Here is a 13,814-nt window from a genome sequence, read left to right on the forward strand (position 1 = left end):
CTTGCGCTCTCCGCGAATACTTCAGACTCCCTTCGCAGACGTGCCACTGATATTCAAGGTTATTTCGACTCTCATTATGACGGTGTTGATGACATCGCCTACACCCTAGCCTATCGTCGCGAGCACCTACCTCACCGTGCATTTGCCATAGCATCAGGGAAGGATGCCGTGAACTTCTCTAATTCTCAGAAGACGCCCCGCAATGCCCCTACAGTGAACTTTGTATTCACCGGCCAAGGGGCACAATGGGCTGGAATGGGTGCTGAGCTTATTGCAGCTTTCCCTACCTTCAGCGACGACATACTCTACCTAGACAGCGTACTACATGCGCTACCGGATGGGCCATCCTGGTCAATGCAAGGTCCGAGCATATTAATTCCATACAAGATGGCTAAAGACGCTAACATTGGGCAGAGGAGCTGAGCGCCGGGAAGGAAACATCTCGGATCAACGACGCAGAGCTCTCGCAGCCGCTCTGCACGGCACTACAGATTGGTCTAGTGAACTTGTTAGCAGGATGGGGAGTTCATCCCTCAGCCGTGGTCGGCCATTCCAGCGGCGAAATCGCCGCAGCGTACGCTTCGAAGGCGATTTCCGCTGAATCTGCAATTGCCATTGCATATTACCGCGGAATGGTGACGAAGACAAAGTCACGCACAGGAGTAATGGCTGCTGTGGGTCTTGGTCGTAAAGAAATGGCCGGGGTTCTGGTCGAGGGCGTTGTTATTGCGTGCGAGAACAGTCCCAAGAGTGTCACTTTGTCTGGTGACGCCGACAAACTTGACGAAGTCATCAAAAGCTTGAAGCAAGAGCAGCCTGATGTTTTTTGTCGACTACTGCGCGTCGAGATGGCGTACCATTCGCGTGAGTATTTCTTCGGTAGAGGTTTCCGCGAAGCTTTGCAGACTAATGGAAAGATAGATCATATGGCCGAATTCGGAGAGCAATATGAATCTCTGATGGAACCACATGTCCACAGTGATGCACCCACTGCCAAGTTTCACTCTAGTGTGCATGGAAAGGTAGTCGCAGACGCTGGTCGGCTAAACGCGGATTACTGGAGAGCAAACATGGAGAAGCCTGTCCTCTTCTACACAGCTATCAACTCCATCCTCAGCTCCACACAAGGCGAGCCAAACATTTTCTTAGAATTAGGACCCCACCCTGCACTTGCGGGGCCACTTCGCCAGATCTTCCAGGAGAAGCAGCCTACACCCACCCCAACATATATCTCTTCGCTGGCTAGGAACGAGGACCAGGTCCACAGTATCTTATCCACAGCTGGACAGTTGTTCCAGCAAGGCCTTGCCGTAGATTTCAATGCAATCAATGGGCCTGGTAAAGTCTTATCCAACCTCCCATCCTACCCGTGGCAGCACGACACTAGCTACTGGAAAGAATCACGTGTGACCCGGAACTGGAGACTGCGCGCTTACCCTCACCACGAGCTTCTTGGCTCGCGAATGCTGGAATCCAGCGATCTTGAACCGTCTTGGAGGAATGTGTTGCATCTGGATAGTGTGCCATGGCTGCGCGACCATAAGATCGTCGAAGACATTGTTTTCCCAGCTGCAGGATACATAGCCGCCGTTGGCGAAGCTATCCGTCAAACGACAGGGTCTAAAGACTACAGTATCAGAAGACTCGTTGTCAAAAGCGCATTTGTGCTTCAGGAAGGTCAGGCTCCAGAGGTGATCACCAGTCTGAAGCCCATAGCGCTCACGGACAGCCTGGAGTCCGAGTGGTTCGACTTCACGATTGCTTCGTATGACGGTGCGAAATGGACGAAACATTGTACCGGTCAAGCTCGTGGGGGGTCCAGTCAGCCAGAAATCGTCAGGAATGTCGTCGTTCATCCGCGCGCAGTGCAGTCGAGCGTATGGTACCCAGCTATGAAGAAGATAGGCTTGAACTACGGTGCACGCTTCCAGTGCCTGCAAGACATAACCGCGCACCCTATACAGCCCGTTGCCAGCGCGAACGTGCAGGATAATCTGGAATGGCACGAAAGCGTCTATGCCACCCATCCTACAGTAATTGACCAGACGCTCCAGCTCTTCACCGTAGCAATGTCCAACGGCCTGGCGCGCCGGCTCGACAAGCTCGCCATCCCAGCAGTCATAGGCGAGTTATACATCGGTGAGAGTGGTCCTTCTATCGACATGGAAGTGGAAGCCCGCGTGACGCCCAAAGGTGCTATCCATGGATCGGCGTTTGCAGTATCGAATGGGAATCTAGTGCTCTCGCTCACTGAATCGACATTTAATCCACTTGAAACCGATAGTGCCAGCTCTGAGAAACTAGATAACCTGGCAGCAGTCCGGTTAGAGTGGAAGCCAGACATTGACTTTGTGCCTGCCACGGACCTAATCCGTTCGCGAGGCAACAAAGACGAAGCTATCCTCTTGGTAGAAAAGGTTGCAGTGCTGTGTATGATCGAGACAGCCGCACGTATCGCATCGCTCAACATCGCGTCAGGGCATCTGCAGAAGTTCCGGTCGTGGCTGGATATGGAGGTGACACGCATGGCTGATGGCCAATACGACATCGTTCCGGAGGCCAAAGCATGGGTTGCTCTACCATCGGAGGAGCGTATTCAGCTTCTAGAACAAGCACTAGTAGATGCCTCGGCCAATGAAGACAGTGCACCCGTGGCGTCCGTCATTCAGAGCATCCTAGACAACTGTGACGGCATATTCCACGATCGCGTCAGCGGGATAGAGCTCCTGCTGCCGAATAACGGGCTTGCGAGCATCTACACGTTCTACCAAGATATGGTCGACTTCTCCGATTTCTTCGAGCTGCTCGGCCACTCGCAGCCTACTATGCGAGTCCTTGAAATAGGTGCTGGTACTGGAGGTACCACGTCGTGGATCCTAAAAGCGCTTCAATCGGCTGAAGGAGTCCGGCTGTTCTCAAAATATCACTACACCGATATCTCTGCTGGGTTTTTCCCTACTGCGAAGGAGAAATTTAAAGACTTTACTGGTATTGAATACTCGGTGCTAGACGTCAGCAAGGACGTGGTTGAGCAAGGCTTCGAGCTTGAGACCTACGATATCGTCGTCGCCTCGAACGTTTTGCATGCCACACCGAGCCTGCATGGCACGTTGACGAACGTGAAGAAGCTCCTTGCGCCGGGAGGACGTCTGTTTTTGCAAGAGCTGTGTCCAAATCTAAGGTGGACTAACTATATCATGGGCATTCTTCCGGGATGGTGGCTCGGCGAAGCAGACCATCGCCCTTACGAGCCTTTTGTATCGCCATCCCGGTGGGATGAGGAACTCTGTGCGGCGGGCTTCAGCGGTGTAGACAGTGTTGTGTACGATAACGCTGAGCCGCTTCAGATCAATGCCAACATGGTGACGATGGCTGTGCAGACAGAATTGCAGCCAAAGAAAGAGATCAGCCTGATGTACCATGCTGAGAAGAGCCCTGGTGCTCACGAAGTCGCGAACCACTTCATCGAACAAGATTTCGCAGTCACCTGGCAAACGCTCGATCAAAAACCGGATGATGACCAAACGATCGTTGTCCTATTGGACCTAGACGGTCCGTTTCTCCACGATATGTCCCCCGAGAAATGGTCCGCCATCCAGAACTTCTTCTCTCACTGCAGTACCCACTCCAACCATATCATCTGGGTAACGCAGTCCGGCCAGGTCAGTTGCTCAGATCCATCTTACGGCTTACTGCCCGGCTTCGCTCGAACTTTACGCTCTGAACTTTCGCTCGACCTCGCCACATTCGAGATCGACAATTTTCGTACGGACGCCTGGAAAGCTCTAGTCGAGCTCTCGAAAGGCTTTCAACACCGGCGAAAGAAGGAGACCCTCAATCCGGAATACGAGTATGCGTTCTTTGATGGGAAGATCCACACTAGTAGATTCCACTGGATATCAACTGCAGAGAACGACGTGACTGAGGTATTGAACCCGGAAGCTAGATTGGAGATCGGAAAATACGGCTTGCTGGGCTCCCTGGCGTGGAAGATTGTCGATGATAAAGAGACGCTTCACAACGAAGAAGTGGAAGTTCAGATTCGCAGCGTTGGCCTCAACTTCAAGGTAAGATGAGTGCACTACTCTTCTATTTTGATTGCTGTCCTGACCTTCTCTTAGGATGTCCTCGTTAGCATGGGCATCGTAGATGGTCCAAAAAATAGGCTAGGCCTCGAAGGTGCCGGCGTGATCACCAGAACCGCACCAGGTGTTGATCACCTACGCGTGGGAGATCGAGTGTTTGTCTGCGACCTCGGATGCCTATCTACGAAGATTGTGACTTCAGCGCAGTTGTGTGCGCGTATACCTGATAGTCTGAGTTTCGAGGACGCTGCCACCATGCCATGCGTCTACAGTACTGTAATTCATTCGCTTGTCAATGTCGGGGGTCTCGAGAGCGGACAGGTAAGTCACTTACATGGAATTGGGGCGGTCCATATTTGCTGACGAGTGAGCAGTCTGTCTTGATCCATTCCGCTTGTGGTGGTGTCGGAATAGCAGCAATCCAGATTTGTCGCATGCTAGGAGCAGAGGTAGATTCCCCACATGCTAGCACCGACCAGTCCTAATCTACACAGTTATACACGACCGTAGGCAGCGAAGAGAAAGTTCAGTATCTCATCGATACTTTCAGGATTCCACGCAACCGGATATTCGACTCCAGAAGCACGTCTTTCCTACCCAATCTCATGCGCGAGAGGAATGGCAGAGGTGTTGACTTAGTTCTGAACTCTTTGTCGGGCGAGCTTCTACATGCTTCTTGGAAGTGCGTGGCACCATTCGGCAAAATGCTTGAGATTGGGAAGCGCGACTTCATCGGGCACGCGCAGTTGAACATGGACATCTTTGAGGCTAATCGGTCATTCTTGGGAATTGACCTAGCACAATTGACCCTAGAGAGGCCGCGAGTGTGCCAAAGGTAATCGAATTAATTACTTTATTGGCATAGCTCACTAACCCAATTGCAGGCTTCTTGAGCAGTGCCTCGCCTACTACCGGCAAGGTGGGATTGAACCAGTTCGGCCCGTGAAAGTCTTCGATGCGGCGCAGGTCGTCGATGCATTCAGATACATGCAAAAGGGTCAGCATATCGGGAAGATCGTCATCAACATGCCCAGATCTGCGCAGGAACTGCAGGCGCAACCGCAATATCAAGAGACGAGATTCTCTGCAGACACATCTTATCTTTTGGTCGGAGGTCTCGGTGGCCTCGGTCGAGCTGTATCCACATGGATGGTTGAGCAAGGAGCCCGCCATTTGGTGTACCTCTCGAGGTCAGCAGGATCTACGCCTGAAGACACGGCTTTCTTTAAAGAGCTCGAAGCGCAAGGTTGCAAGGCGATTGCTATTTCTGGGAGTGTGTATTCTGAGGAGGATGTCAAACGTGCGATTGCACAGGCTGAGAGACCAATTGCCGGTGTTATACAGCTTTCCATGGTATTGAAGGTAAGTTGATCACTCGCGTTGAATGATGTTCAGCCCTGACAAATCGTAGGATCAGAACTTCCTCAAGATGACGCACGAAGAGTGGGAGACGCCGCTCTCTTCTAAGGTGCACGGAACGTGGACCCTGCACAACGCATTCCAAGATACGGAACTGGATTTCTTCCTCCTCTTCAGTTCCCTCTCGGGTATAGTGGGCCAATGGGGACAGTCCAACTACGCCGCAGCCAACACGTTCCTCGATGCCTTCGTCCAATACCGGCATAGTCTAGGACTTCCGGCATCTGTCATCGACGTAGGGGTAATGGAGGACGTGGGCTACGTCAGCCAAAATGCTGCAGTGCTAGAGATGTTCCGCGCCTACAGCATGCATGGACTCAAAGAATCAGACCTACTTCGTGCCATTGAAATCGCCATCAAGAGGTCGATGCCGGGTCCACCAACGCAAGGCACATACTGCAATGTGGGTCAACTCACCACTGGCCTAGCTTCGGCCAAGTCTATCATAGATCCCAGCAACAGAGCAGTCTGGAAACATGACGTACGTATGGCTTTGTACAGGAACCGCGAACCGGAGAAGCAGTCTAGCTTCAGTACCGCTAGCGAAGGCTTGAAAGACTTTCTAGCTTCGGTAGCGTCTACTCCTGCGATTCTAGACGAGAAAGAGAACGTAGACTTCCTCACGCAGGAGATTGGGAAGCGGATAAGATCGTTCATGATCCAGTCGGACGATCAAGTCGATATCAAGATGTCGCTTTCCGACATGGGAGTCGATTCCTTGGTTAGCATTGAGATTAGAAATTGGTGGAGGATGGGATTGGGTCTAGAAATCAGCGTTTTAGAGATCATGAGCGCAGGCTCGATTGAGAGATTGGGGACGGTAGCAGTGGACGGATTGCGAGTAAAGTATGGTCCCAAGGAGGGTCCGCATCCTGGTTTGGCCATGAAAGCACCTTGAGGAAGATATGCAGAGCTTGGAAGAATGCAGTCGACTCCCCAAACAGGCTAAAAATAAGTTATGTAACCTTGACACATTAGCTAACCATTCCAAGATTGGCGCCTGACGCGCCTGACACTCACCAGCTCACAGCACCGGTGAGGAAACCCCACTTTCTCATCCACGGCGACGCCTATGATAACAGACCTGGCACATTACTGACTATACGAATCGATTTCGATCTACTGTCCTACAATTGAACAAGAACCAGCTCCCTGATCGTCGCGCTATCAGATGAGCAGTGCCACAATGCGGCTCGGCAACGAAACGCGAAGCATGTGTCCTCTACTACGGATACCTGGCGAACTACGCAACCAGATCTATAAATATGTCCTAGTAACTGTCATTGATGAGGCAGCATGTCGTCGCATGTCGGAATCACCGTACCGAGGCAACCCCATTTATCACATTCCCGCGGAATATCACATGGATCAAGCACGGAAGATGAGCCTGCTTCACGTATGCCGTCAAACGCGTCAAGAATACCGTTCGCTGTACCTTCGGTATACTCCATGCCTTTATATGGACCTAGTGCCTGCATATATCGAAGCGTTTCATCCTACATCCACACCTTTCAGTGCGGAGATCGAGCCTTTAGGGTGCAAGATCTCCATAGACAGCGACGTAGAGCTACAATGCCTTGCGAAATTACTCACAACCTTGTACGACCATCCTCAGATTGATTTCAAGTTCCTGGAGTTCGTGGAAGGAGATCCCACCAAGATACTGCAACGCCTCTTCAAGGACAGAGCGCTCGCTTGGAAGACTGCACTCGGTGCGACTGTCAAGGAGATTGTCTTCTCAGTCTACTCTACGTGGACAGGCGTGTTTATGGGCTGGTCGTTAGACATCTTTGTCGATCTGAGTGTCGAAAGCCTGGCTGCGCAGCAGAAGTCCCGCTCACCTACACGACTCGACGAAACTCTCGCCGACATGGGACTGGCACGCACTGATCGAGAGGTTGACGACACGCGCGACCGACATGACATATACAGACGTAACCTGGGTAGCCGCATCAATGTCAGATCATTCGAAGAGCTCGCCGAGTTTTTAGGGCAAAAAGGAGGAGCGATTGACGGACTGCCCTGTAAACTCTCAGACTCTGTTTAGCACGACTCCATCTGCAACAACACTAGGGGGCGACACAATTATTGCACGCTTAGCTCAGCAAGCAACCTTCAAAGTTTCTCCTTCCTAAATGTCTTTCAAAATCTCAAAATTTAACGTAATAACATACCTCTTTCTACAAAGGCTCAATTTCTTAAGATTTAAAGTGTCTTATCTACGCGTTGTTGAGATAGACATGTGAAGGAGGGAGAATCTTGAGGGTGGTTTTGCTGAGCTAAGCGTGCAATAGTTGTGTCGCCCCCTGTTGACAATTAGTTCCTTCGACTACTCACCTTCCCTGGACGAGAGACAAGACCGCTTCGGTAGAATCCATTTCAACCACTTCGGGTGCAGAGTAGTACATGCATTGGCATGAAGAGCATGGCATTGAGCTGCGTAAGCCACAAATCTACACACCTAATTCACAACCGTCCCACTCCACTGCTCGCAATCAACCTCCACCGCACTCCCAACCGCAAGCCCAACACCACTGCTCCCAAACAGCGCCGAAGAAGCACCGCTATCAATGCAAAGGTCGAAGTTGAGGTTCGCTCCATACTGGTTGGTGCCCGAAAGACCGTTTTGCGCGCAGAGAGGGTTTCCGTCAGCTGGAGCACCATTGTCAGCTACGATCCACAGGATCAAGGACGAAATGGGGGAGACTCACCAGGGCAAAGATTCGTCACTTGCACTACGATGCTCGTCCCGGCGTTCGACAGGTTGTTGCCGCTGCTGTCGGTCTCTGCGGTTAACTTCCAGCATGTGCCGCAGCCGGGGCCGGCTCCTGCGCCTGGGCCGACGCCGAATTCGTTCTGCGAGACGGCCGCTGAGTAGCCTGGTGAGGTGTAGAAGCCGCATGCTGTGGTGGCGACGTTGCAGTTTCCTGAGCCCCAGGTGTCCGTCGAGCCGTACTCTGTGAAAGATGCTGTGTATGTCGTTGCGGCGGTGGCTGTTGCGCTGAATGCAGCCGCCGAGAGGAGGAAGATCTTGGAGAACATGGTGAGTGGTTGAGGAACGTGTGGATGAACTAGTGGGTGTTCGAAGTCCTTGATCAAGTCGATGTAGAGAGAAACGAAACGAAACGAAACGATTGAACGTTCGTTCTTATATGGAGTCGGCATTGCTTTCTGTGGAGCCGGTTCATCCTTGCGAGACGACGATCGCATCCTGGCCTTCCATGCTATGTCACCTTTCCCTCGCACCAGGACCACCTCATCGTCACCAATCCTTCTCAACAGACCCACCACCGTCTCGGCTGCGCACAGCTAAGCCTTTGACAAGCTTTTTGGCTCCGGGAGATTAAGCGATGCCATCATGAACCGGGTTCTTGGATGAAACTGTGGGGTTGGGTCAAGCCATCTGGGGCCGCGAAATCTCAAGACGGTAGAAAGCAATTTCGGAATAGACGGCTGCGTTATAGGGCTGCTCAACTTCAAACGCCCATCCGGGTGTGGCCTTGCAGGATTTGGGATTGGCGGTCGATCGGCAGGGACGGGACCAAGGAGGACGTCGATGGGGCGCCGACGTTTCAGGTAAAAAACTAGTGACGACTCGAGCAAAAGCACAAAAACTCCCCTTGTTGTCGAGCCCGCGCTCGCAAACCCTTAGATCTGGACGTCTTGACAAGCCGCACCCTCACCGAAAGTAAAATGCTTGCCTCAACGGCTTCTCAAACCGGCCCAGCTTCTCGAATCCCTCATACGCAAACCCTCTGATGATCGCATACCCCACAATCTCATGATACCCCTTCTCCTCCATCTCCCGCACCACCATCGGAAACTCCGTGTTCTTCAGCACCACCACCTTATCTCCCACCCTGATATCCGAAACCCCCTGGCAGCCCATGCCTACAAGTCCAAATTCAGTAGAGAAGAACGTGCGACCAGAAAGCGAAGTCGCGTTCTCGTAGGACTCGCGGTGGAACGTCTTTTCATTGTGATTGAACATGTTATTCGCCAGGATATTTGGCTTTCCATCTTCCAGCCTCGCAGTCGCAGTCTCAGTCGTAACGCTAAGCGCCTCAGACGACGCCTCTCCTTCTTCGACCACCGTCTCGAACTGTGCGAACATCGCCGCGGCGTTCTCATCATCCGGGAACTGCGCGGCGACAGCTTCAAAGTACTGGCGCGATTCGTCGAGGATCATTTGGCTCAGCGCCTTTTGTCTGGCCTTGTCTTCTGCAATCGTTTTCATTAACGCGTCGCGGTCCACGAATTGTTGATCGCGGTATTGGTGGTAGGAGTCATGCGTTGTGCTGGATCTTGTTTTGGCAGAGTCGGGGAAGGCTCGGATGGCGTGCGCGTAGCTCAGGATGAGTCGCACTCGCATTCGAACCTCCTCCTCGTGCTCGCACGCTGTGATATGGTGCTGCAATAGTTCATAGCAGGGTTGTATTTGCGCAGCTACGCCGGAGTCATTGCTCGGAATCCAATCTGTAGCGCTCTCATTCTGTGCGAAACCCTTGATATTGCGCAACTTGGCAGAGACAACAGAGGTTTGCGACTCGGTGTACTGGCAAGGCAGACTTGGCTTCCTTAAGTGTTCAACCTGATCCAAGAGATTTGAGTAATCGAACAGTGCGGCGCCATATAGGTCTGTGGCAGAGTGATTGCTCTCCTCCAGAAACAAGTGTAGAGTCGAGAGCCGAAGGCATATCTGCATAAATGCGGACCCAGTCCTCAGGTGCTCATGGATCTGAAGACTGATCGGAATCCTGGCTTGAAGAGTAGCAATGGTGATTTCTCTAGAAAGCCCTCGTAACTGCTCTATCAAGCTTTCGCACGTGGACATGTGAGATTTAGAGGCATCTTTGATTTCGTTGAAGAATGGGTCGAAAGTTGATTTGAGGATATCGTGCTTCTCGAAGATATTGAAAGGCGGCAGCTCAAAGACTATGCTTTCCATGTTTCGTTTGATGATGGGATTCATCCATTTTCGTACGAGAGCTCTAGTGTGGAGCGTCGGCAGTGCCTTGAACACTGGAGGAGCCTTTCTGAGCAAAGCTACACTTGGGGTGGCGGCAAATATGTTCTCGAGGAACCACAGCTCCCGGACAGTACTTGGCCAATTAGGCTGGTTGATTGCATATACGTGGTTTACTGAGTCCAGTAGGTATCCCTCCATGGCTAGAACGCCCTCCCGAATGGCGAGTGGGCAGGGTGAGCTTTTCCTCAACTTGCCGTAATCAAATAAGTTGTGCTCCAGGAACGCGGCCTCTGGTATCGGCTTGGTGAAATCCGGGACCCAGGAAGGCATGTCAAGAGAGAGTCTGTGAGGATACCACCAGAAGACCTGCTGCCATCCATCGATAGCAAGAATCCAGGTTGCAAGCTTATGAAAAGCGGTTCCGACGGGCTCTGAATAGTTTGGTGTGAAAACAGCTTGCGCAACTGGGTCCAAGAAGGGACGCATCCCGTATATTCTATCTCGAGGGTTGGTGCACCTCAAATTAACCTTTTTGAGAACGCCCCTTGGCAGCCACAAGTGAGGAAACTCGGGTCTATCGTGAGCCAATCGGAGCGTTAAGACGCCGTAGACGTGAAGTATTTGCCTCATAACGGGCTGCCATGACATTTGAACGTCGAGATCGAGTTTAAAGTCTCCAGCAAATGGTACAAGGTGTGTTGCGATCTTTCCTTGCAGCATTCTCCAGTCCCTTAGCAAGGCGGATACTCGAATCGAGTCGTGTCCAAGGTGGAAAGTCGGATTGGTTTGTGCAAGGCCGTACTCTTGCTGAACCCAAATCCTGTTCCACCATGGCAGATGACAGAAATGGATGAAAGCTTCGAGTAATTGTCGTATATCGCTCTCATTCTGGCCCAAGACTTCAACAGCCTTCTCTGCTGAATCTTCTTCATATACTTCCCGGTTGAGAAAGGAGAAGAGCGTTGGGCTGACAGTTGCTGGCTCGCCGAGATAGACAGCGACATGGTTTGCGGACCTGTATATCTCTTCCATCATGCAGATCTGGGTCTCTTTATCTCGGTTGTCATTTTGGTTAATACACACTGCATCCACCCATAGGACGCGAGGGCTCTGTCTCGGTCGCAGAGCTTGAAGTGCGTGATGGAGATTTGGAGTAATCTCCATCATTGTGCCATCGATATGAAGGAAATAGCTAGCGTCCGCTTCCATTGTTCCCCACACGTATGACAAAGCTTCATAGATCGGGCCCGACGATAGATCCACGCAACACATTGTGGCTTTCAACAAGGGGCCTTCTCCAGGCAAGAGCTCCAATACTCGTATGGTATCCCCAGGTGTAGCGATTCGATGCTTTTGGTAAAGTTTGTGGACGACCGGCTCCGGCTCGTGCCGCGGCATGTCAACTTCAAGAGTTGGAGCAGTTGGTTTTCCGGCTACATGTAATACTGCGTGCGCGTGCTCTATAAGCGCAGCTTGAAGATCTTTTTCAGATGTGGTCTCATCAAGCCTCCACCGCGGCAACTCTACATCTGAGAAACCTAAGACCAGAGAAATTAGAACTAAGCCTTGAGATAGTACTTGGACGAATAATTTTAAACTAGCTGACCTTTTGATGCAAAGAACAGGCCCAGTAAGATCGGTACGCTATGGGTTACCCACGATTTGTACCACTGTAGCCTTTGTATGGGTGATGTCTTGGCATTCACTTCATCGACATGCGCAGGCAAAGAGTCACTTTCGAGGAAGTAGACAGGATTGCGAAACTCTCGAAGCTCTTCGGGCTTCCCGAGGCGTTCCCAGTAATCTAAAAACGCAACCGTGGTCGCTTGCTTGGTTTTCTGGTCTAGGAGTCCACGGAGCCATAGACGAACTTGTTCCTCATTGTCGATCCCTCCTGGAGAAGCTTGTTCTGTATCCCCTACTCCTAAAATGTAGAATGCGTGGCCTGCGCAAGTAGTTGTGATTGGTTTCTTTTGCTCGGTACGTGCCATCCACTTTAAATAACAGTCGTCGCAAACAAAGACGAAAAGGCACGACTTGCAAGCAAGCCATCTAGTGTAAAGTTTAATCCGCTCCTCACAGACGTCGCAAGAGCCGGAATTTGTTGGTTGTTTGAATGCAAAGGATGCATTCGCCGCATCGTTACTGCGTAGACACATGAGTCCCAACACCCAAATAGGGCTCCGCTCAACCTTCAACATCCGTTCGCATAGCTGGGCAAGCTTGACAACGCACTGATGTCGTGGGCGGTCATTCCGAAGCGGCTGCTGATAGAATTGTTGAAGATAACTGAACGACAGCACCTTGCCCAGGGCTACAGTAGTAATGTGAGTGTCTCCGAGTGCTCTACTAGAGTTTTCGAACGCATGTTCCAGCACATCAACCGCACCGTCGTGATAGTTTCGATTTCGAAACTTGAGCCCCAGCTGATACAACATCAGCCTTACAACATCCATTTCAGTCTTATGCAGCGCACGCATTTCGCTATTCATATCAGCCCCGAGCTTCCGGGAACTTTCCACGACTCTCTCGAGCAGGCTAAGCGCTTTTGTTGATTTCCCACTCTGGATGTACACATCTGTCAAGCTGAGGGAGGTCGCAAACGTGTCGTTATGGGTGCGTCCTGCTGTCCTCTCATCGAGCATCAGCGTCCGCTGAAGCACGCTCTCTAGGTTTGCGCTTTCCCCAATCTTTTTGTAGAATAATTCTCTAAGGGCCGATGATACTTCCGGACTATACGGGCCATATGTCTCCTCGGCATCGTTCAGCTTTTGCTGGCACGTTGCTTCGTCCGTGACCACTTCGTCCGCAACCACTTCAGGATTCACCACCTCGTCTGTGACCACTTTTGTGGAGCCAGAGACTGCTGATGAGGGAGTACTTCCAACTGCTCGTAACGAGAGCGCGACTCTAAGCATTATCGCGGTGAACACGCTCAAAAACGTGACGGGGCATAATGTTCGAAAAACAGTTGCGAACCCGTTTCGGATCCATCTTGTGATCATGGCTACGGAAGGTAGGTGTTCAAGTAGGACCGTACAGCCAAAACATGAAGCTCAGTGTAAAAGTGATGGGTTGCTCAGGTAGGAAGTGCTGCCTATATAGGCTAGCGCACTCCTGCCGTACTTATAGAAGCTCCTTCCAAGAGTAGGTACCTCTAGTGAGACAAGGTATGGCCTGGCTTTTGCGGAAAGCATAGTAAAGGAGGTCGGAGAGGCTGGGAAGCGGAGACAGAGGATGCGGCGCGCCATCGCATTGTGGCTGGAGGGCTGAGTCGAGCTAATGCAGGTGTCGTATTCGGCTTCGTGGGGGGGTGACTGAGGCTGCCTTCCTCGTATTAC

General features: G+C 51.6%; 5 protein-coding genes across 5 annotated transcripts; 2 read left to right on the forward strand and 3 right to left on the reverse strand.

The window, feature by feature from the left end:
• Window positions 1–354: 354 nt before the first annotated feature.
• N0V89_010432 (uncharacterized protein) lies at window positions 355–6,402 on the forward strand (the record flags this gene model as incomplete). Its single annotated transcript, XM_056219176.1, has 6 exons — window positions 355–361; window positions 415–4,067; window positions 4,122–4,406; window positions 4,580–4,920; window positions 4,970–5,447; window positions 5,497–6,402. The coding sequence occupies 6 exons, from the start codon at window positions 355–357 to the stop codon at window positions 6,400–6,402; spliced, it is 5,670 nt and encodes a 1,889-aa protein (XP_056066303.1).
• Window positions 6,403–6,690: 288 nt separating this feature from the next.
• On the forward strand, window positions 6,691–7,551 carry N0V89_010433 (uncharacterized protein; the record flags this gene model as incomplete). Its single annotated transcript, XM_056219177.1, has 1 exon — window positions 6,691–7,551. The coding sequence occupies one exon, from the start codon at window positions 6,691–6,693 to the stop codon at window positions 7,549–7,551; it is 861 nt and encodes a 286-aa protein (XP_056066304.1).
• A 414-nt stretch (window positions 7,552–7,965) lies between these two features.
• N0V89_010434 (uncharacterized protein) lies at window positions 7,966–8,546 on the reverse strand (the record flags this gene model as incomplete). Its single annotated transcript, XM_056219178.1, has 2 exons — window positions 7,966–8,156; window positions 8,216–8,546. 2 exons carry the CDS (start codon window positions 8,544–8,546, stop codon window positions 7,966–7,968), a joined length of 522 nt encoding a protein of 173 aa, XP_056066305.1.
• A 637-nt stretch (window positions 8,547–9,183) lies between these two features.
• On the reverse strand, window positions 9,184–11,871 carry N0V89_010435 (uncharacterized protein; the record flags this gene model as incomplete). Its single annotated transcript, XM_056219179.1, has 1 exon — window positions 9,184–11,871. One exon carries the CDS (start codon window positions 11,869–11,871, stop codon window positions 9,184–9,186), a length of 2,688 nt encoding a protein of 895 aa, XP_056066306.1.
• Window positions 11,872–12,065: 194 nt separating this feature from the next.
• N0V89_010436 (uncharacterized protein) lies at window positions 12,066–13,391 on the reverse strand (the record flags this gene model as incomplete). Its single annotated transcript, XM_056219180.1, has 2 exons — window positions 12,066–12,418; window positions 12,620–13,391. The coding sequence occupies 2 exons, from the start codon at window positions 13,389–13,391 to the stop codon at window positions 12,066–12,068; spliced, it is 1,125 nt and encodes a 374-aa protein (XP_056066307.1).
• Between the last annotated feature and the right edge of the window lie 423 nt (window positions 13,392–13,814).

This window comes from Didymosphaeria variabile (assembly GCF_027946475.1).
Source record: "Didymosphaeria variabile strain IMI 356815 chromosome Unknown scaffold_8, whole genome shotgun sequence".
NCBI lineage: Eukaryota > Fungi > Ascomycota > Dothideomycetes > Pleosporales > Didymosphaeriaceae > Didymosphaeria > Didymosphaeria variabile.